The sequence below is a fragment of the Raphanus sativus genome, chromosome 4 (assembly GCF_000801105.2).
Source record: "Raphanus sativus cultivar WK10039 chromosome 4, ASM80110v3, whole genome shotgun sequence".
Taxonomy (NCBI): Eukaryota; Viridiplantae; Streptophyta; class Magnoliopsida; order Brassicales; family Brassicaceae; genus Raphanus; species Raphanus sativus.
Genome location: NC_079514.1, coordinates 600,752 through 623,255, shown reverse-complemented (window position 1 = coordinate 623,255; position 22,504 = coordinate 600,752). Strand labels below are relative to the sequence as shown.

The 22,504-nt window shown below is 31.8% G+C and overlaps 2 protein-coding genes, 1 long non-coding RNA gene and 1 pseudogene across 6 annotated transcripts; 3 read left to right on the top strand and 1 right to left on the bottom strand.

Annotated features, from left to right (window-relative positions):
• The first annotated feature begins 13,134 nt into the window (after nt 1–13,134).
• LOC108829465 (probable esterase KAI2) lies at nt 13,135–14,436 on the top strand. Of its 2 annotated transcripts, XM_057007838.1 has the most exons (3): nt 13,135–13,371; nt 13,453–13,576; nt 13,746–14,436. In XM_057007838.1, the coding sequence occupies exons 1-3, from the start codon at nt 13,203–13,205 to the stop codon at nt 14,188–14,190; spliced, it is 738 nt and encodes a 245-aa protein (XP_056863818.1). In that variant the 5' UTR covers nt 13,135–13,202; the 3' UTR covers nt 14,191–14,436. The 2 variants fall into 2 exon arrangements, with proteins under 2 accessions (XP_056863818.1, XP_056863817.1); XM_057007837.1 differs by having other exon boundaries at nt 13,142–13,576.
• Nucleotides 14,437–15,359: 923 nt separating this feature from the next.
• On the top strand, nt 15,360–17,459 carry LOC130511506 (suppressor of RPS4-RLD 1-like). Of its 3 annotated transcripts, none has more exons than XM_057008560.1 (6): nt 15,360–15,895; nt 16,092–16,158; nt 16,374–16,459; nt 16,563–16,653; nt 16,733–16,830; nt 16,953–17,459. In XM_057008560.1, exons 2-6 carry the CDS (start codon nt 16,150–16,152, stop codon nt 16,999–17,001), a joined length of 333 nt encoding a protein of 110 aa, XP_056864540.1. In that variant the 5' UTR covers nt 15,360–15,895; nt 16,092–16,149; the 3' UTR covers nt 17,002–17,459. The 3 variants fall into 3 exon arrangements, with proteins under 3 accessions (XP_056864540.1, XP_056864539.1, XP_056864541.1); XM_057008559.1 differs by having other exon boundaries at nt 15,360–15,966; XM_057008561.1 differs by having other exon boundaries at nt 15,360–16,158; nt 17,122–17,459.
• Nucleotides 17,460–17,525: 66 nt separating this feature from the next.
• LOC108838653 (uncharacterized) lies at nt 17,526–18,257 on the bottom strand. Its single transcript, XR_001947553.2, has 2 exons — nt 18,032–18,257; nt 17,526–17,933 (listed from the first exon to the last, which is right to left on the bottom strand). It is a non-coding gene; the product is annotated as an uncharacterized LOC108838653 (long non-coding RNA).
• Nucleotides 18,258–19,427: 1,170 nt separating this feature from the next.
• On the top strand, nt 19,428–20,407 carry LOC130511985 (lysine-rich arabinogalactan protein 18-like; annotated as a pseudogene).
• The last annotated feature ends 2,097 nt before the right edge of the window (nt 20,408–22,504 follow it).

Here is a 22,504-nt window from a genome sequence, read left to right as displayed (position 1 = left end):
TATAGCTAATTCAACCAATAAAAATTCATACTACAAAATACAAAATGATCAAAAACATCAAATTACATTTAATTTTTGCATATAAATTTTAAAATATCACTTAAACTAAAATAATTTTTTTTTAAAAAAATCAATTAAAGTGATGTGGAGGAAATACCGAATTTGAAGGTTGACGATGGCAAATCATATCGGATATAATAATAATAATTCAGTATTCGGTTCGAATTATCTTAGTTATCTTTTTAGTGTAATCGATTGAACTATCATGGATTATTATCAATTGGATGAAATATGTGGATCATATAAACCGCGGTTCATAAAACACTTCAGTAGACATAAATAGTGTGGTGATCGTTTAGCTGGCTGTAATCATAAGTGTTCTCAACAAATATATATATTCAAAAAGAGTTTGGCCAAACAAGCTTACTAAGGCTAAAGTAAAGAGAAGACTTTCTGTGAACAATTGAAAAGAAGTTTATGAGCTTAATGAAGATCCGAAAATAAAATAATGTATAGTGAAGAGCATGGTTTTATTTTTAATGGTAGATTCTTTTTCGCTCTGCCTATCATTACATCATAAACGTGGTTTATGGAATACTGTATTTAATAAATTTGTTTGCGACTGTTGTTTTTTCGGCTTTTGCTAAATACCCAAGTTGTTACAAGTATCGTTTTGCAACTTATATCGTTCGCAGGTAGAATTTATAGACTAGGATATCATCATCAAACAATAATTTGATAATATTAGGAGAGCTGCAGATTCATGAAATGTAAATTATTCCTCGAAATAGTACTGCTAATTCCGATAACACTCAAATAACCTTCTTTGGCTGTTTGAATTAACCATGCTTTGCGCGTACACACAAAATATAGGTTACGCACTCATCGTTAACGTTTGTTGATAGATGGCTAAAATGAGATAATTATTCTTCTGCTGGGGCTCTACTTCAATATTGGAAGTCTAGAATCTGACTCATAATACCAATAATTTGTGTGATATTATATCCTTATTTTTTTGTGGTAACTTGATTATATCATTTTCGTTTTCGATTTTGACAAAAGTGCTTACGTTATGTCATAAATATTGACACTTATTATAAAAGCATAATCGCAATTAGAAAAATGTAACGGTGCGTAATTTCAAGCAATTGTTTCCATCTCACCAAACTTCACAATTTATGATAATAATATCATAATACATATGTCATGCAATCTATGTTTTGTTACAAATTCAAGATGTGATTTTCTGTGTTAAGATTTTCTTAATTAATTGTGCGATGGTTAAACGAACGACGTGGGTCGTTTAGACATATATATACCATGGACCACATCGTATATATGACTCAAGCGTCGAGCAATTAGCAGACAAATTATTATCTACAATTCAAAACGTATGTAGTTATATAGTATGGAAGTGCGAATAACCCAAGCAATTAAACAAATTTTAAGAAAACATATAAATTATAAGACAAATTTCTCTGAAAAATCAAGCGAGACGATATTGTTGCATCATATCCCTGTCCATCTCTAGGTATAATATAATAAATATAAGTTCGATGTCCCACGGGTTTATTAAAATTTGACCGTAGTTTAATTATGGAACATACTTTTGTATTTGACAGAGGACAGCTATTATTGTAGGACAGGTGCAGTACAATACGCATTCACATATATTTTCATGTCCTTTTGGACATTCCAAAATAATATGTTTAGATTTGTTTGGCAGTATTTAGAACAGGTCCATTATGAGTGAGCATTTTATGTATTTGTAGGTTCTCTTTATGCGTCGCGAACTTACAATTATATTATAGCTCAGTAAACTCATAGATCGATTGATGAAACGATAACACGCAAAAAAAAAAAAAAAATGAAACGATAACACGCAATAAGTATTTGAAGCGGTGCGGGCGGCTAGTATATTCATTGTGGTTACTAAAAAACAAACATCAGTACGAGACAAAATAGGTGAAATGTTGAATGATAGATTAATATGCCTCACGAAGAAACTTCGAGTCTTTGTTTTAAAGTTCGAGTAAGAAAGATATGCATGTAGTTTACTTTCATGAATATGTAGCATCAAAGAAGTTAAATTTGGGTTGTTCGGTTTAGTTTACTGCGAGTCTTTTTTTTTTTTTATATAGCTTTTGTTTTTCGTTAGTTTTAATATTCGATTTTGAGCTTTTGGTTTTGATATTATGGTCTATTTCAGATTTTTTTCAACTTAAACATTCATTTATTTACTACATTTTCGAAATAACCCATGATAATTTTCTTATTGTTCTGGTTTTAGTCGTTGTTTAAAATGTTAATAAACACTGAAATGATACATACAATTGGAAAACAAATAAAGGATATTAGTAGGTTTGGGTACGGATCGGATATCCGGGATTTTAAAGATATTTGTGATTTGCTTCGTATGTTACTGTTGGGATAAAGATCCCACACTGAAAATATGAAAAGGACTTGAGTAATATATAAGGGACTTGGGCCACTCTACTAATTGTCAATCTATCTTATTAAAAAAGAAGTACACATATAAAATACTCCTTAGTTTTCAGTGTTATTTACAATTGCATGCCATTGAGAATTAAATTGAATTTCCTATTTTAATGCTTGTCTTTTTCAGTTATATTAATGTGTTTCTTTTTCTTTCCTATTTTAATGTTTTTTCAGTTAGATTAATGTGTTTTTCTTCTTTCCTATTTTAATGTTTGTCTTTTTAATTAGATTAATGTATTTTGTTTTTATTCTTCAACAATTAATGATATTTTAAAATTATCTTTTTTGTCAACTTAAAGTTGTCTAAACTATTTGAAAATATAAAAAATAATCAAAAGTAAACATATAAAGTAGATAAACAATAATCAAACACCAAAAATATTTAAAATATATATTTATTTTCCATCCAAATATTGAAGTTCAACCTGTTTTTTAATTTTTAATTTAGGTATTTTGGCTTACATTACTCAAATTTATATGTTTTGAGAAACTTAAAGTATATATAAATTTTGAAAATTTTAAAATAATTCAAACGGATTATCCGTATCCGAACCGAACCCGCAAATACCCGAATCAAACGGAAACCAAAATTTATAAATATTTGAATGTTGCTGAAATCTTTAAACTCGGGAATCTTAAACCCAAATAGCTTTTAACCGAATCATTGGGTATCCAAATACACACTCCTAATGTAGTCAATGTAAAACGATCAAGTATTACAAATACATCATTTAGTATAAATAAATAAAAACTAAAATAGAAAATTAATACCTGTGCGACCGCACGGATCAATATCTAGTTAGTTTTAAGTGTGAAGCACATCTAACTTAACATGATATCAAAGCCCAATCCACGCAGTCAAACCCGATCCACATCGATCTTGTCCAAAGTTGGTCCATCGATCTTTGTCCGAACATTCCGAGATTGATGCTCAGAAAACCATCATCTCGAGGGGACGTATTAGACACAAAGTGTCCCACATCGGTAGTTGAAAAGGATCTTTAGTAATATATAAGATAGATGTGCCTCTCCATTAATTACAAATTGGTTTTAAAGTGAAAGCCCAAAAAACTTATCATGGTATCAGAGCCGGCCCAATACCCTGATTCTTTAATCCGGTCCGGACAGTGGCCCGATCAACCCATTAGTTGATGGTCCAGAGAAGGTTCAGTTCTCGTAGATTGCTAGAGAATAAAAGCATTATCTCAGAGGGGTATGATTGATTCGCGAGATTAATAGTTATACGCACCATTATCTCGAGGGAGGGTGTTGGGATAAAGATCCCACATTGAAAATATGAAAAGAACTTGAGTAATATATAAGAGACTTGGACCACTCCACTAATTGCCAATTGATTTTAAGTGGAAGCCCAAGAAACTTATTAGTTACAAATATCTAACTTTTTTTTTGTTTTATTTCGGAAAAATACGGATATTCGGAAAACGGATATCTGAAAAATAAATTATAATTGTCATAATTTTTTTCTCTTTCTTTTATGTAACGGATATTGATTTTTGGCTCTGATCAGATATTCTTTTCTTAAAATTTTAATATTTAAGATCTGATTCGATTTTAACGGATATTGATTTTTGGTATTTGTTTTACTTCAAAAGTTTACGGATATCCAAAAACTTTAGATCGGATCAGAACAAATAAAAAATCGAATCAAATTTAACTGATAAAATACTCAGCCTTAAATATTAGCAAGTAAGAAATAAGGTAGCCAAGTTATTGACATTTGTATTGTTGGGGTATCAAAATTGTTGAGGGCTACTTGACTAGGGACAAAATCTATACTATTAAAACAAAATACCTCATAGGATTTTGCCATTGATTTTACACTAATATTACAATCTATGCCATTGAAGAATATTCTTAAAATAAAAAAGGTAAATCTTAACTATTCGTGAAGTGTATCTATAAAGTTTTCATTTTTGATATAGTAATTACATTAAATAGAATCAGTTAATGCACTATAAATGAAGAAAAATGCTAACTCTCCCGACAATGAAGACTACTTTTTCAAGTTTTTTTTATTATTATTATCTAAAACTACTCTAAGAACACCTATAACATATATTCATACAACCTTATAATAACCATGTTTTATATTTATGCTATTGTAAATATTTAATACGTTATCTTAGTTCATAAATTATTATATCATACTCACTCTGTACCATTTTTAGTGATGTTTAAGGTTTGTACACAAAGATTAAGAAAATACAAATTTCTATGTAATTTTTCTTGGTTACATAAAAATTACATTAAATAAAATCAGTCTAACCAATAAGAAAAACATGTAGTATTTATAATTGGTTGCAAATTTCAATTGACATTAAATTTTATTTAGAAATGTGAGAACATCACTTATTATGGAACAAAATAAAAATGCTTAAACATCACTTAAATTGGTACAGAGGGAGTACTTCTTAACAACTTTATAGAATAATTAAAATATCTCCATTATGAAATGGTGTTTAAACAATGGTTTTAACAATTTTCACCATCATTTATAAATTAATCAAAAGAAACATAGTTCCCAAAAAAAATACAACGAGTATCTTATTAAAATAAAAGATTGTGATTTTTTTTTTATTTAATATGCATTATATACAGTCTAGAATGTAGTTTGTATTAAAGTTATTTTTCAATTTCAAACACTGAATATATTAAAAAACTGAATATATTTTTCAATTTCAAACACTGAATAAATTTAAGATCAATTGTTAAATTTTCACAACTATGTTTGTAGTTACAAGAAAATAAAATTTGCACGAACTTAAATATTTAAACTAAACGTATCATTTATAGCACAACTAAATATTCTCAATACCATATAAATTTTTAATCTATTGATTAAAAGCAAAAAAAAAATCGTCTAGCACGAAATCAAAAGGCAGATAGTCTAGCACGAAGTAAAAGGAAACAATTTTTTTCGTTGTTTTCACATGGATGCAGAGCACCTACTTTAGTTCACAGAGTCAATATGAGTCTGTCGTTCTTTTATTGCTGACAAAAAAGCAAAAACAACAAAATCAATTACTTACATAAATTTATGCAAAATATTATAATGTAACTCTTATAAATTCTATACTTTATAATAAAAACTTACAAAATTATATAAAAAAATATCAATTTAATCAATAAATAAATAATCCCGCGTTTTTTAAAGCGCAGATCAAAATCTAGTATTTAATAAAACTCATATTCAAATATACTAGGGGAGCTATTTCTCACGCAAGTTGACCTACAATCCCAAAATATAACTAGAATCTAACTAATTGATAAGATTGCATTTAACTAGTGGATGGAGTGGCTCGAGGGAGTGACGTGGGGGTTGTTATGCGAACTTTCGTGAATTATGCATTTCTTCTTCTTTTTCGAATCCGGAAATGTTAATACTGGCCATTGCTGAATTGCTACGTGATTAGCTACACGAAAAAAACAATACTTCAACTTAATTTAAGTTTATAAACGATATAGTTGGGACTTGAGACCTAACACCAGTCAAAGCCTACAGAAGTCAGACCAAAGTTTTTGTTTTACCGACTTATGTCCGAAAGAGTAAAAATGACAATACCATCCTTTTGTGTATCTCTTTGTTAAAGGAATGTTAATCCATCTGTGAGTGTTGAGGGCACAAAGTGGCCGGCAGAGACACTTAAGGAAGTGTCAATTAAAGCATTTTATTCACATTAACGTGTTGCACAAAAAAAAATTCACATTATCGTATATATTATCTAACTCTTAGCAAATGATTCTTTTCTGGTTTGTGTTATGAAATAAAGGTACGGTTCTTGGGTTTGGGGAGATCACCAAGATTATGTGCATATTAATTTTCTTTCTTTCCCGTAAAAAACTTGTGAATCGTTTTCTATACGTATAGGTTCATGCATTTATACCAAAATATGTTAATATGCGGAGATATATGCATACAAAAATATATTTTTTAAATCTATGATTTGATTTCTATTGATGTAGCGGATACCTATACGTACCAATGTTCCAAGAATTACCACGAGCTTTCGTCTAAGACTTTTTAGGCATTAAGTTTATATTGCGATTATATGCATTAAAATGAGTAACTATAGGAGTATGTTATCTTAACATGTTTACCAAAAAAAAAAAAAAAAAAAAAAAAAAAACTATAGGAGTATGTGTAAGAGTGCATTATGATAGGGAGAATGGTGGACGATAATTAAAAGTGCTTGAAACGACGTTTCATTCAGAATCACGATGTTTGTGGCAGGAACTATCAGAGATCTACTATATAAGAAATCAGGGTTTTACTTTTTTCTCCAATATATACTAAAATATCTACCAGTGATTATCTGTACAATTTCTTTTATTTGGAAAAACAAAGTTTTCTATCAAATTAGCTGTGAACTGTTACCATTACGAAAATTATAAAAATAACTCTGGTTTAATTATGACCAGTGCCGCCGGCTCAGTTATTAGGGCAAGCAGTAATACCGTTCCAAAACTCATGATATTAAAGATCCAAATATTTAATTGTTTTTAAAGAAAAAAAATTAAGAACAAAGATAAATATACATCTATTCTAAATATTTTTGTTTTATGTTTCCATATTGAAATTTAATAACATTTTATATAGTATAACATTTAAAATTCGTTGACAAAAAAACATTTAGAATTCTTTTTTTTTTCTTTTGATAATTATGGGATCCAAAGGTTTTAGGCACAAACACTAATTACGTGTAAACGATTAATCAATTTAAAGCATGGTGTGGTGAAGTAGTCAATACTACCCATGACGTAAACTTTAGTTAGAGCCCTTTTATCACCAGGCAAAAATAACTTAATTACAATAAATTATAAATAATTGGACTTTTTAAGGTTTTTAAATCTTATTTGAGTGAGGAAGCAAATAGTCAAAGGAACAAGATGGGACTTCTCCTTGCAGGTGCAGGTTTCTTGTTTAGGTGCCTCTTGTCTGTAACTCGGAGCTTCCCTCGTTTTCTTATTCGAGAATCATATTTATTGTACTGCAAACATTATTTGTCTAAATGCCTAATGTTGGCACTATTATTTTTTACGACCCTGGTATCTGAATGATTCGAGAAGAATTCGATTAGCATCTAATGACCATTTCGAAAATCTGGATATTGTCCGTTAGAAAACCCGTAGAAGACATCCAGAAAAACTGGTAATTACTCTATGTTAAGCCACAAGTGACCACGTGCAGCAAATTCGAGCTTCTCCGTATTGAGTTTAATAGATCTCTCAAAATAATCACCACAAATCAACGAAAAATAATTTTGAACCTTTGATTTTACGAATAATGGGAGAGAGTACATACCACTCGACCAGTTACACGTGATTATCTTGGCACTATTATACGCTCGTACAATATAATAAAGCATCGTATATTTCGAATTCGAATTTTAAGATTATATTCCAATGATATATTTGCTTCGATGAGACCTTTTTGGTGATTTTGCAGCTTTGACAAGATTATGGTTAGATGGTCACTTCGTTTCCATAAGATCACTATTTGTTGAAGATCTTGTTCTTTAGATGATACAGTGGTCTTGAATAATTTGATTAATATTTTGATTAATATAACGAGAATTTCTCATTTGAAGTTTTCTTAGGCTTCTTCCATTTTCCTCTAGATCGCATCATACTATATATCCTTCACTGATATAGACCTTCTTATAATATCTACTTATAAATCACTGAAATCTTCTAATTGAATGTAATAATTGCTGTCGTACTATATCGCTAGACATCGATGCAACGGCTAAATGCAAATCAATACTGCATAGATAAACAAAAACTGCTCAAGCCGGTCTATTTTAACTAAGTACTTTTTGTTTTTGTCGAGAGATTATAATTGCTAGTGATATGGAATATGAAACACTAATATATATCACTAGCATAGAATAATTTTTTCAGAATAGTGCTTGTACTGGCAGTCGTACAAATGCCAAGACATGATGAATATAAAGTTTCGTCGACTTGTCTTTCGATACGGGTGATAAAAGAGAAAGACATGGAGCGATGTCTACTGAGCACTGACGATAAGAATTGAACTAGTATATAATATCAATCCCATCGTTGGTTTGGTGGCTCTCGTCTTGTCAAATCAAAAGCCCATTCCATCATCATATCATTATGATGATCATATCGTAATCATCATCCATACACATTTACGCATGCATGTGCGAAATGAGCAGACGACACAAGTAACCTTGATGCCTATTCTTTCGTGGAAATATTTGTTTACTTTCTATTAAATGTCGCAACCATGTTTTTTGGTGGAGAGATATACAAGAATTCTTGATTATCATTAATTACAGTTAAAAATCTTGATGTATGGTGGCAATGGACGGTTTGGGATGATACCACATTTCAGATTTGATCTTTCTGTTGTATGAAATTAAGTCACATTGTTTTGTTAACCTAATTGAATATGATTTAATGTTTTAGAATTCATTTGAATGGTGTAGAGAAAGAATCCATCTGCAAATTTTTGATTTTCCTAAATTCAACTAGATTAACTAGATTTTAAAAAGATTGCAAAAATAAAAAATTCTTGATGTAGGGTAAGATCTTAGCACGGTCGCATGCACTGTCAATAATTTATTTATGACAAATTAGCAAAGCCTTTTCAACAACAATATTCTTGAGAAATTTAATAACGATTTAAAAAAAAAACCAAAAATGTTAATCATATTAGCAAAATGCAAAGTTTTAGTCTGAATGTCTGATACGATTTAGCTACTATCACGCCACGTTGCAAGGATGTTGATACGAAAAGGATGTCAATAATTAAAAATAAAATACATAAATTAAAACTAATTAATGATGTTGATATATATCCGTATATATACAAATAAGTTTTGTACATAAATTTTTAATTACCCAACAATATAAAAAATAACATTATTTGAAAATTTTATTGACTACTTAAGTGGAACTTATACAATTATTTTATTTACGTAACTTTTTAATCACCAAAAAATTAACAACTAAAATTATAGAATTTTTTAACTGATTAAAATGAAAATATGATTTTAGAAAAGCTTTTTGGTATAATATAGAGAAAAAATTTGGCCAAAAAGTATATGACCATATTAAATTTTTAAATATATTGTATTATTTTCTCAAAAAGAAATATATTGTATTAATTGATATACACTAAACATACATGCTACGTGTATTATGTGTTGTAAATTATTAAAATTGTTTATGTTCAAAAGGTAGATGTGGGTAGTTAATTGGAAAACCTAAAATTTTCTTTAACACAAATCTTAATACATGAGATTTTTGTTAATTTAGATTTAAGATTTGAGTTATCTTTTTTATAAAGGCTATAACTCAAAATTGTAACTCAACAATAATCAATTATAAATCAAACACAACTTCAAAATCTTAAAACAAATTTATGATTGGTAAAGTTTTTGATTTAAATGCTTAATTCAACCTAAATAAAATGTAATACATGTTACCAATCAAAGCCATTAATTATATTAGTGCAGCTCAAACAAAAGTTAAAATTCAATAAAGATTAATGCAAGCTCAATCTCAAGAATCCGATACAAAAAGACAAAGAGCTTATGACTCACTGCATTGTTAGGCTTTTAATGGGCTTTACAGGCCCAAATTATAACTGGATCTCGTAAAAATCATCACCTTATCCATGGAACCATTGCCTTCTTCTTTACTCAGCTCATGCCTCCCACCTTTGAACCTCAACAACGCAGACAAAACATGGATCCACGAGTATCGCCTCGAAGTCAAACAAGCGCTGGGTCACTCTCTCGAGTCCTCGACCCTTCTGATTCTTTAAGCGATGAGAATAATCCCGCGAGGCATTTCGACACGCGCTTCTCTATCTGGCGTTTCAGCACGCAGTCTTGCGACAGGTCACGTGCGAGGCACGTGAAGAACCGGGGCACTCTGAGGCTTTGGTTTCTGGGGCAGTACGTGATTGAGCTTGCGGTTACGGAGTTTTTATTGCTGAGAGTTGAATCTTAACGAGTTGAAACAATGAGTTTGAGTTATATCTCTCTGCTTTTGTTAATGAACAAGTTTGCAGTCGGTATCTCCGGGAGAAACGTCTTCATAACTTTATAATCTACTCGGAGGAGGTTCATTATCGGTAATGAGCATAACCGGAGACTTAGAAACCCGGCTCGACCGCTGTTCAACAAGCTATTCACGGCCTAGCATACACCATCTACGACAAACCTGATGCTAGAAGGCTCATGTTTGAGGATTTCGATTCGAACAGATTCAACCTAAAGCTGTCTGAAACTCTCTCAGTCTTTTAAAAACATAGTTTCTGTATCTAATCCAAATCTTAATAGTATGACATGATTCCTCTATTTAAAGCATACGTTGCCATCTTTTTGTTTCTTGTTTTCCAAGTCATACCAATTAAATAACTCTATGGGCCTTAAATTATGACTAGATTTTGGATCCGCGCGCCCGCACGGGTATATGTTTGGAAAGATGAAATGGTAAATAAAAATTTAGCGGCTTTTATATTTGTTGAATTTTTATATTGGTGTATTTTGTTTGGTTTGTTGAGTGTTTGATTAAAAAGTATGATTTTATATAAATATCCATTTTTTAGAATTAATATATTATTGTGTGTTTTTTTTAAATTCAAATTTATTATAACTTGTGTGTGTAAGCTTATATATTCTAAACTTTTAAATACAGAATTTTTTTAAATTTAAAAAGTAATGGAAATTTACCAAAATTAATTTTTTTTGAAAATATTATTGTGTGTATTTTTTTGAAATTAAAATTTATTATAACTTGTGTATGTAAGCTTAAATATTCTATACTTTAATTACAGGATTTTTAAAATCTAAAAAGTAATGGAAATGTACCAAACAATTTTTTTTGAAAATTATATTATGATAGCCCAAAATATAAATTAGGCCCAATTTGCTAATATTTGGAAAGAATTTTTTAATATGTGAAATCCATTATAAATTTTTGTCCGCGAAACTAACAGAAAAAAATGGTTAAGAATTGTTCGATATTTTATTTTTGGTAGTTATAATTTGAAAACACAATCAAAGGCATAAGATCTTAAAAGTAATTAAATGTACATTTATTATTTAATATCTATTAGGGAAAAAGAATATTCGTAGAGAAAAAGAGAACTTGGTGGTCAAGATATTTAAAAAGATTTTCGTATTGTGTTAATTTATTATCTATTAGGGAAAAGGAATATTCGTAGATTTTAGGAGAATTTGATGGTCAAGATTTTTAAATAGATTTTCGTATTGTTAGTTATTTGATTCGAGCGGTTGAACAATAAATAATTTCTATTCTGTTCCTGTAGGATTAGAAAAATCTGTGAGTGAAAATATTATGATCGCGTAGTATTAGGAAAATCTTTGAGTGAGTATCAATTATAAATCGCTTTAAATGTCATTAATGTACATTAATTAAAAAATTTAGTAAATTTAAGACAAGTTTAAGATGGGTTCGTGGAATGGAAGGAAGCAGTTTAAATTTGGTTAGATATTATTAGCAAACCAAATTTTGATTCGTTTACGGTTTATTTTGCAAACCAATTTTTTTTTGGTCAGGAACAAACCAAAATATAAACCATCTAAAACAAAACCAAAAGTTCATCATAAACAAAACAATCAAAAATGTTTCTTCAGTGTGAAATTTATTTCCACCATAAACAATAGAATATGTTTGTATACTTGTGTAGATATGTTTTAATATGAATAATAATTTGCACTAATTGGTTTTGAGTTTTTAATTTAGATATTTCTATCGGGCGGGTTTAGTATTGTAGATATTACAATCAATTGGTTTAGAAGTGTGGATCATGTGAATCAAAAAGAAAGCCCAAACAGAATAATAATAGGCCACGTTTTTTTAATGGTGAAACTAAATGATTAAACTACTATGTTTTGATTGTAGTGGCATAGAGTGGTAATATTTGTGGAAAACTAAAGGGACATTGTTAAATGTACTTCCGTATTAATATTTTAGATAAACCAATAGCCTCTCACAGATATCGACACACTTACAAAGATGAGGAGGTCCACGTGATTACGTGCTCACATGCTCACCTTGGCCTTCCACGTAACAAGAACCATGCAATTTCTGGTTCTTGACATAGCCATTGTTCGGTATATAAATGATATATATATGTTGATTTAAATGGTTATTTTATAAATAATATTATATATATATTGATTTTTAAACGGTTATTTTACTGTAGTTAATAGTTATATATTCATTTGGTTCCTGAATTATATACTCTCGGATGTTGTGTGGTGCTATTTGCTGTTTGCACATATACTTTTGATAGATGTATGTTTTAACAAAGATAACAAAGGTTTATATCTTTTGTCAAAAAAAAAACAAAGGTTTATATCTTTATGTTAAGTTAGTTGAGCAGAAAAATAAAAATATGTGGCTTATAGATGTTACCATTTACTGCAGTCTTTATACATGAAAAAATTAAAGTTCGATTAATTTATATTTTATTTTAAATGAACAGTACTATTATTTTTCATAGATAAAACTATATCACCTGATAAGATTATCACGCATAAAATATGTTTAACAACAAAAAAAATAGTGAAACAATCATCATATATTATAGTGTGAAAACATAAAATAGCAAACGCTTCAAAACGAAGTTATTTAAGGTAGAGAATATTTTCTTGCGTCTAGAGAGAGAGAGAGAGATGGGGGGTGTGGTGGAGGAAGCTCACAACGTGAAGGTGATTGGCTCAGGAAATCAAGGGACGATCGTATTAGGTCACGGGTTTGGCACGGACCAGTCAGTGTGGAAACACTTGGTTCCACATCTGGTCGATGATTACCGCATCGTGCTCTACGACAACATGGGAGCCGGTACGACCAATCCTGAATATTTCGACTTTGAACGTTACTCAACTCTCGAAGGTTTCTCTTTTGATTTGATTGCAATTTTAGAGGATCTTCAAATCGAGTCTTGTATCTTTGTTGGTCACTCTCTATCCGCCATGGTTGGTGTCTTGGCTTCTCTTAACCGACCTGACCTCTTCTCCAAAATTGTCATGATTTCTGCTTCCCCACGGTATGTTTTGAGATCTTTTGCTTTTATGTCTCATTTTAGGACATAACTTAGACAAAAGTACATCTCTGTTCCAACTCTTGTCTGAATTATCCTATTTTTCAAAATAATTACTGTTACACAATTTTTTTGTTAATTTTTTTCCTTGTGTGATTATTTTGGTGCGTTTTAGATACGTGAACGATGCTGATTACCAAGGTGGGTTCGAGCAAGACGATCTAAACCAACTTTTTGAAGCGATGCGAAGCAACTACAAAGCGTGGTGCTTAGGTTTCGCTCCACTCGCGGTAGGTGGAGACTTAGACTCAGTAGCCGTTCAAGAATTCAGCAGAACGCTCTTCAACATGCGTCCGGACATAGCACTTTCCCTGGCTCAGACCATTTTCCAAAGCGACATGAGACAATTGTTACCTTTTGTCTCTGTCCCTTGTCACATCGTCCAAAGCGTTAAAGATTTAGCCGTGCCGGTCGCCGTATCCGAGTATCTTCACAAAAATCTCGGATGTGAATCTGTCGTCGAGGTTATGTCTTCAGATGGTCACCTTCCTCAGCTTAGCTCGCCGGACTCTGTTATTCCCGTTCTACTCCGTCATATCCGCAACGACATTGCTGTATGATGATGAGAGGAGATGTTAATTAAGTTTAGCGAAATTAAATGTATGATGTGATATGTCTGGCTGGGTAAGTGAGTATATCGTATCGTTGTCGTTTGTTCTTGGATTCTGAATTTGATCAGTTTGTTGTTGTTCTTATCTTTGTGTTAAACGAAAAGTCTTGGTCTCTTGTGTCCAGCTTTACTCGACCTCGTAATTTGTTCTTATTTGTTGTACTCAATATAAATGCAGTAATAGCGATGTTCGTGATTGATGGTCCAGAGTTAATTCTATGTGTGAAGATAGTTGAATTTCCGACGATATTTATCAGTTTTTCAATTCCATGCCAACGTTTCTGTACCTAAAAATGACTAGAACATGCATACTTAGGAATTAGCAACGAGTTTAACACTCAGATTTAAATAAAACTCTTTTAACTGCCAATCTTGTTTTAACAAGACTTATAGGGAGTGTTGATATAGAATTTGAAGTGAAAGTGATTTGGTTTCTAACAAAGTTTTAAATGATTGTAAATGAATTGAAGATTTTACTATGATAATAGAAAACCGATTTCATCTAAAATGAGATATTAGTTTAAAAATAAAAATCTAAAACACTAGAAAATCACTAACAACTTTTATAAATTTACAATTTATTTACAAGAAAATTAAAATTAAAAATACTTATAAAATGTGAAATCGTCTTTAGTTTGAGGTTGCAAATAATATAGGTTATAGTGAAAAGAGTTATAAGAAATTTTAGCATGATTCAAAGAGTACCATAATGATCTTATAGGACAATGATACAGTCACACATAAATTAAATTTTTGTGTGACAGATATAATTGTCGGTTGTAAAATCGTATATGTATATTTTTGTTGATTGTAATAACATAATTGTCCGAAAAATTAAAAAAAAAATTTAAATAACAAATATAGTAACATTTAATTTTAAAATATATTAAATTTTTATATTTGAATACAAATCACACTAAACACATTCATTCCCCTAAGTCCAAAACCGAGCCGAGAACATTTTGGCCCGATCTAATTTGTTTTATTGGTTTATTACACAGTTAACAACAGAATTAGCCCATTTAAAAACAGGAACAATAAGTGGGCTGGCCCAGCCCATACATGTATAAAACCTTTGGACAAAATTCGGAGAGAGTCGAGTTGGCGAAGCACTGAAGCTCATGGAACTGGTCCAAAGCGATCCGACTTCTCGATTCCACTCCTTGCTAAGCAGTGCTCGATTCTCGACATATGGTTTTGTCCTCACGATCTTCAATTGGAGCTTTGGAGCAGACATCAGTTTTAAAGCAGTTACTTGAATTAGATGAACTCCTGACTCTCTACAATAGAGAAACAGAACTTAAAATCTGGATTCTAGTGGTAGTTTTGACTTGCTTAATGGATCAGCGTACAAGGAAAAAGAGAATGTAAAAATCTGGCAGCCAAATCAATGTTTCTGATTTACATGATCATTTTATCTGAAAGTTCTGTTCGGTTAGGGGGACTCTGTCGATTATAGGAAGAGGGACAGCTTATGCATTCCAACGACAGCTTAAAAAATGCTATAGCTGATTTTACTAAGCTATTTGTATTTGACAAGAATTGTTACCACAGTGGGACAGGTCACAGGCTCGTGCTGCTCTTGGGGAATTTACTGAGCTTTCCAAGTCTTCTCTGCTTCTGTTCTCTAATCACAGCTAAAAGCGTAAACAAATGTATTTTATGGGACTCTGTTCGTCCCTGCATATTTATTAATTGATGAAGAATATTTTCTGATAAGTATCCGGTAATTTGAATAAGCCTCTGATTGATGTCTGTGATTAAGCCTGTTTAATGCTTGCATTTTATGGTTAAAATCCAGAAACGTTCCTTGTTCAGTGTTCACACTCTTAAGCTACTCTTTGGTGATAGGCGGTTGAAGATTTGACTCAAGCACTGGTTTTGGAGCCAAAGTCACCTGATATATTGCATGAAAGGGGTGAGTGCCCTTATGATGTGCTTCCTTTTACATCTTGCTACATATTCAGTTTTGATATATCAATACATGTTTTCTTTGGTGAAAACCCATTAAAGTACTAATGCTGAACAGTGAAAACCTCTATGTACGTAAAATACTCTTGGATGCTTAATCTCTAGCAGCCCTAAACGTTTCCTTCACTGTAAAAATCAATGTTATCCCTTTTAATTCTGCAGAAAGAGATTGCCTTGTACACAGCTTCCAAAGCTAATAGTGAGTTTTTCTGCTTTGATATTGATGGGACCTGGATCCAATGTTCAAGGTGATATCTCTCTCTCGATATTTCTCAACGTCCGACTTTTTCTTTGTTTACCAGCCTCCTCTCTTTCTTGAACAAATATCTCTACTTTTTTTTGTTAAAACAGGGGAAGACTTGGGTATGATTTTGCAATTAGAACTTCATGTACACCTGCAAGGTGGAGTGATTTTAATGAAGAAATGACTTCAGCTTGGGAGGTAACACTCAGGACACTGTACGATTCTTTGTTTTTCTTCTGAGAAAACACAACTCACAAATGTCCATCTGAATCTTCAGGCTTTTGGCAATGCCTATTTTGGAGAGAACTACGGTTCTACTGACCTCGACGCTTTAGAAACAGTTAGAGACGTTATCTTACGCTTGACATATCACTGGTATATACATAACTTGTGATGATATTTATTACACAGAAATTTAAAATGTTACCAAATAGAAAATTTATTACACAGAGCATGTTGGTGTTATGGTATATATGATTTGCGAGCATTTTTCGTAGGTACAGTTTTATGTTGTTAGCTCGAGGGACTGCAGTAACGGATTTGTAGTGTTACTAGGACTTCTGCTAGCTGCTAACAAGGAGTTCACTGAGAGTATCCCAAAAGGGTTAGATTTGGAAGCTATACGTAATGTTGAACCGGTTTCCTTTGTTGTTTCGATCGGTTAAGTCTTGGTTATACCCTTCCCTGAAAATCAACGCGTCATGGAGAGATCACCCGGAAGTTTCCTCGGCTTTTTCAACAACCGGATCGGTTGTGGCCGCGCTTAGCACTTACAATGATTGAGTTACAAAATTTGTCAACCAATCTGTCATAAGAGTTGAAGAAAAGCTAACCGACAAACATACAATCCATCACCCCGAGGTTTCCTGCTTGTGATGTTTATGTATTTGAAAACAAAAGCATACGTACAAAAACTTTGATAGGGTTTTTATATGAGTTTTTTATATTCTGAAATTATATTTATCGAAGTCTTAAAAGTCTACGAACGACCACTCGTTTGGGTTTTCTCGACCACCGACACGACACGCCGCTTCCTAATTATTTCGATCTTCTTTTTTTACTTTGGAACACGTCTTTTTTTTGTTAAAGGTTTTGGAACACTTGTAGATAAATAATGTTAACGTTACTCTTAAGAACAAAAAGACCGAAACGTGTCTTGTTTTTTTGTAGTCCGAGAAAACAAATTAGAGAAAACGTTGTGAAAAAAGAGAAAACGTTGTGAATACTTTTTAAAATATATTCCAAATAACCCGACGGACTGGCCAATGTTCGCGACAGAGATCGAGATCTTCCAGAGACTTCAAGAGGATTTTGAGGATGTGAGTCTTTCTCATATTCCTCGGAACCGGAACACTCGGACGGATGCATTGGCAAAAGAAACACGGGCACAGGGCCATATCTTCTCCCATATAGATAAGATCCGGTCAGACGGAGATGCTCTACGGAGGATCGACCGACTGATCACCACTTGATCTAGCCTAGATGGATAGCCGACAAAAAAAAATATATTCCAAATTAGAGTCATTGGAACACGTATGGAACAAAGTGGGAAGAAGAAAGAACTCGAATTCTTAACTTATAAGCAATACATTTCGTCATTGGTTCGGCGGTTTGATTCTATTTCCACTACTGTATGCCTTGGTTCCGATCTATTGAGTACTACTAGTCATGGTGGATGATGAGAATTTTTTAAAAAGTTCTTGAAAAAGAGTGAGTGAAAATGTTAGTTGTTATAGCACTCATAGTGAGCTGTTACATTTTAATAATAATGCCAAAGAAAACTTAAAAGTTAGGAAAGAAATATTTTCGACCAGAAAAATGAAGAAGATAGACAATTAAAAATGTTTTTATAGTAGTGAGTCTCGTTGATTGCGCAGGAAATCTACAAATTACAGCTAATAAGGTAGATATGTATCCGTGTGGGCACCAATCCAAATTCAATCAATCTATCAACCAGTTGTCTTTCATTCTATATCCTTCCAAACAAAGATTCTTTTCCTTTTATTTTCAATATACTGTATATTTTTATGGACATTATAATTCATTCAACTATAATAATCCCACATGTGATGGTGTTTCCACATTATACTAATTCAATGCACCTATATATTTTTAAATTTTAATCTCAACTAAAATGTACATTAAAATTCATTGAACTATAAATCTCATATCTTCCCACACCATACTTATCCAATGCATCTAGCACTCAATCTCAGGTATAATATACACTATAATTCGTTAATTTATCATCGCATATGTGATGATATTTTCACAGAAGAAAACTACTCCCTCTGTTTTTAAAAGATTCATGTTTTAGAAAAAAAATTTGTTTCAAAAAGATACATTTTCTACATTTTCAAGACATTAATTAATGAAAAATTGTATATTTCCAAAAATATAATTGTATTTATTAAAATCTTATTGGTTCAAAATTTGGGGGATTGTTAATTAATAAAAACAATGCATTGGTAACTAAAATTTTATGTTTTTCTAATAAGTGTGAAAAATCTAAAACATGGATCTTATAGAAACAGAGGGAGTAATAAAATGCATCCATAGTTTTAATCTCAGCTAGAATGTACTCACTTCATTTGGCTACCAGTTGCACATACATTTATGCAATAACTTTTTTTTTGTTTTCTTCATTTATGCAATAACAAACAGATGAAAACAATAGAGATGTTTTTAAAGATATTATTTATCAAAACAAAGAAAGAAAAAACAATAATAAGAAAAGCTACTGAACCCTACATTAATTGATCCAAGATATCATGTTCTGTTCTCAACGGCTACATCTGTCTGTGACCTATTCATTTAATCAACGGTCTAGATTTCTTCTCATTGTCTATATATTAAACACACACAATTATCTTTCTACAACACTACAATATTGGTTAAAAAATCTTTTTTTTTTTTTGAACCTATATTGGTTAAAAATCTTCATTCATACATTCTGCTCTCTCTCTTTTTAATCAAAGCTTGAAAAAAAACCCAAATGGGAACGTAACTCCCTCTTAACGGTTGCATTGCTCTGCATTGTCGTCGCCGGTGTCGGTGGCCAATCTCCTGCCTCCTCTCCTACTAAATCTCCCGCCTCTCCTTCTGCTCCAACTACTTCCCCTGCCAAGCCTCCCGCCGCTACTTCTCCCTCCTCTCCCGTGGCTAAACGCCGGCTTCCTCACCAGTGGAAGCACCAAAATCTCCGGCTCCTGTAGTATCGACTCCACCGCCGACTCCAGTTCCCGAGAGCTCTCCTCCGTCTCCTTCACCAAAGGCTTCCGCTCCAGTTAGCTCTCCACCAGCTCCAGCACCAGAAGCAATTACTCCTCCGGCTCCGGTAGCCGCTCCAGTAGCCGCTCCGGCCGCTGATGTACCGGCTCCTGCTCCAAAAAAGCATAAGAAGACGAAGAAGCATCAAGCACCGGCCCCAGCACCCGAACTTGACAGCCCACCTGCACCACCGACAGAAAGCTCCTGGCCCTAGCTCCGACGCAAGCTTCCCGGTCCAGCCGCATCCGCCGACGATCAGGTACATTAGCTTTAGACTAAATTCAAGAACCAAAAAGTTCGAGTATTATACATTGTAGTGATATATTAACGTAAGTGTTGTTTTGTTTATATAATCTACAGTTAGATAATAACAATGGTATATTAATTTTTTAATTTAGTTCAACAATGGATATTATATTATTTAATTTAGTTCAACAATGGTATAGTTATTTTTAGTTTAGTTCAACAAATTTGTTAGAGACATTTCAAACATTTATGTATTCATATATATTATATATATAACATTTATTTCAGTTTTCGCTAATATTTGTTTTTTTATTTATACGAAATATTAATGCAGAGCGGAGCAGAGAGCACAAGAGTGTTGCGAATGTAGCGGTTTGGAGCGGCTGCAACCGCCTGGGCCGTTCTCGTTATGGCCTTTTAAGTTATTTGTATTTATTTTTTCGCCCTTAATTCTTTAGTTTTGTTCTTTTTAACCCTTCGATTGTCTCTTCTTTTCACGTTTGAGTAATGAGTATTTATTCATTGATTATACCGTTTGTTTTATTTTTATTTGTGTGGAAATAATAATTTTTATTTACTGAAAATAAAATAAAATTCAGATTTGTCAGTGATGTATCTGATGATACTGTTACTAGTTATGACACATTGATTGTTCTTGTTTTAGCAGACAATGGTCTTTGTGATGGGTCCTATTTCTTCAATGAAAAAGACACATACACAGTTTGATTCAAGATTAATAGTATTGAAATTGTGTTGTGAACTTGCCCTTTCAGTCTCCGAAATACTAATGTTTATGTGAACGTCTATGAAAACAAGCAAACCAGTACCACTGGATATAACCCTACCATTAAATGTTACTCTGGGCGTTTTATACTACTTATTTTTTTTTTTTGTTAAAGAGCGTTTATACTATTTAAATAAAACAGTAAGTGTTGATTTTATTGGTTTTTGGCATATGTGTAACATGTGGTGGATGAAAAATGGATTCTAAAAATCTATAGTTTTTACCAGCGTTACAAAACAGTTTGCCTGCTACTAGTAGTTACGTGGACGCAGGACAGATCTAGTAAGGTGTCGGTTCTTGACTTCTTTCATTTGCCTCCATTAACGTTTTAATATAATGTAAATCTGTTAAGCAAATTCGAATGATTGAAGAGATTAAATGTAAATTTCCTTTTATTGTTCCCATTTAACTTAATACATTATCAGATTTCAAGATGCCTCCAACCATTCAAGTCTTTTTTTCAATCGAGTTCTTGTTTTCATATACGTATAAACGCCGACTTGGTTTACCATTCACAAGGTAATTTCATCGAACAAGCTAATGTTTGGTTAGTTTCTTCTGATGCACAAATTGTTAAACCAATTAATCTCAAAATTTACGATTACTTACCTCTTTAAACTTTCAAAATGGATTAACAGTTGGAGGTACAGTTTATGAGAAATGAATCTGTCAGCTACTAAGTTGATATCTTATGTCCCTTCACTTTAAGGTATAGTTGGTAATATTAATTTGATCCATACCTCATACCTGTCAAGTAATTAACTTGAGTGGCCAAGTTGCTATAAATGAATGTCTTAACAATTATTACTGAACAGGTTGTTATAATATACACTGTTGTTTTGTTGTTGTATATCTAAAGTAGTTAGATTCTTTATTTTTGTCTTGTTTCTAAACGAAACTAATTTTAAAAAAAATCCCATAGACATCTGACAAAATATTAAGCAGAGTAGAAGAAATAATAAGGTTATAGTTAAATTCAAATAGTAAGCATGGCTTGTTAGTATCTAGCCAAATACAAAAGATTAAGCACTAGTCTAGCTTCTTTTCTTAAATCAGAGTATATCAAATTAAATTATAAAGTAATATGCGAAGTCTGCTAACTTCATGTACATTTTAATATGATAAGAAACTCATTTAAACATTTTTTCAACCAAACAAACTGCGGATAATCTTTAAAACTATCATCATCTTACAGAAATATCGGAGTCCTCGCATATCGTAGTTCTATAGTATATAACCATTAACAGCTACAGAGGAAATTTCGTATAAAAGAAAAATATAATTTTATTTGTTTCCCAATACTAATTTACAAAGAGAGGAGGATGAGGAGTACAAGTTATTCCCCGTGCTTTTATAAAAAGTCCAATTTGAAGAAATGAACTAGATTCGTAGAGACTAGAGAGTACGCAAACGCAAATTAAAGCAAAGATAATCTCAAAAACTTGAAAAACATATAAACACGACTAAATAGAACATCTTTTAAGAAAATGATTTCTGTTGTTGTTTTTCTTATGAGTTTGTCATTGGATAACTTAGTCACACGGTTGAAAGGTTTTGTTGAATCTGGACAAAAGTTTCATTTTCAAATTAAGTAAGGTGATCTGATAAGTAATTTATAAGAACTAGAAAACCATCTAGTTATTATCAATCACAACATTGCTCTCTATAATCCAAAATAAAATGTATAAATCAAAGGCTAAAAAGATCTTTTATTGTAATTGTTAACCTTTTAGGAAGCGCAGGTTATAC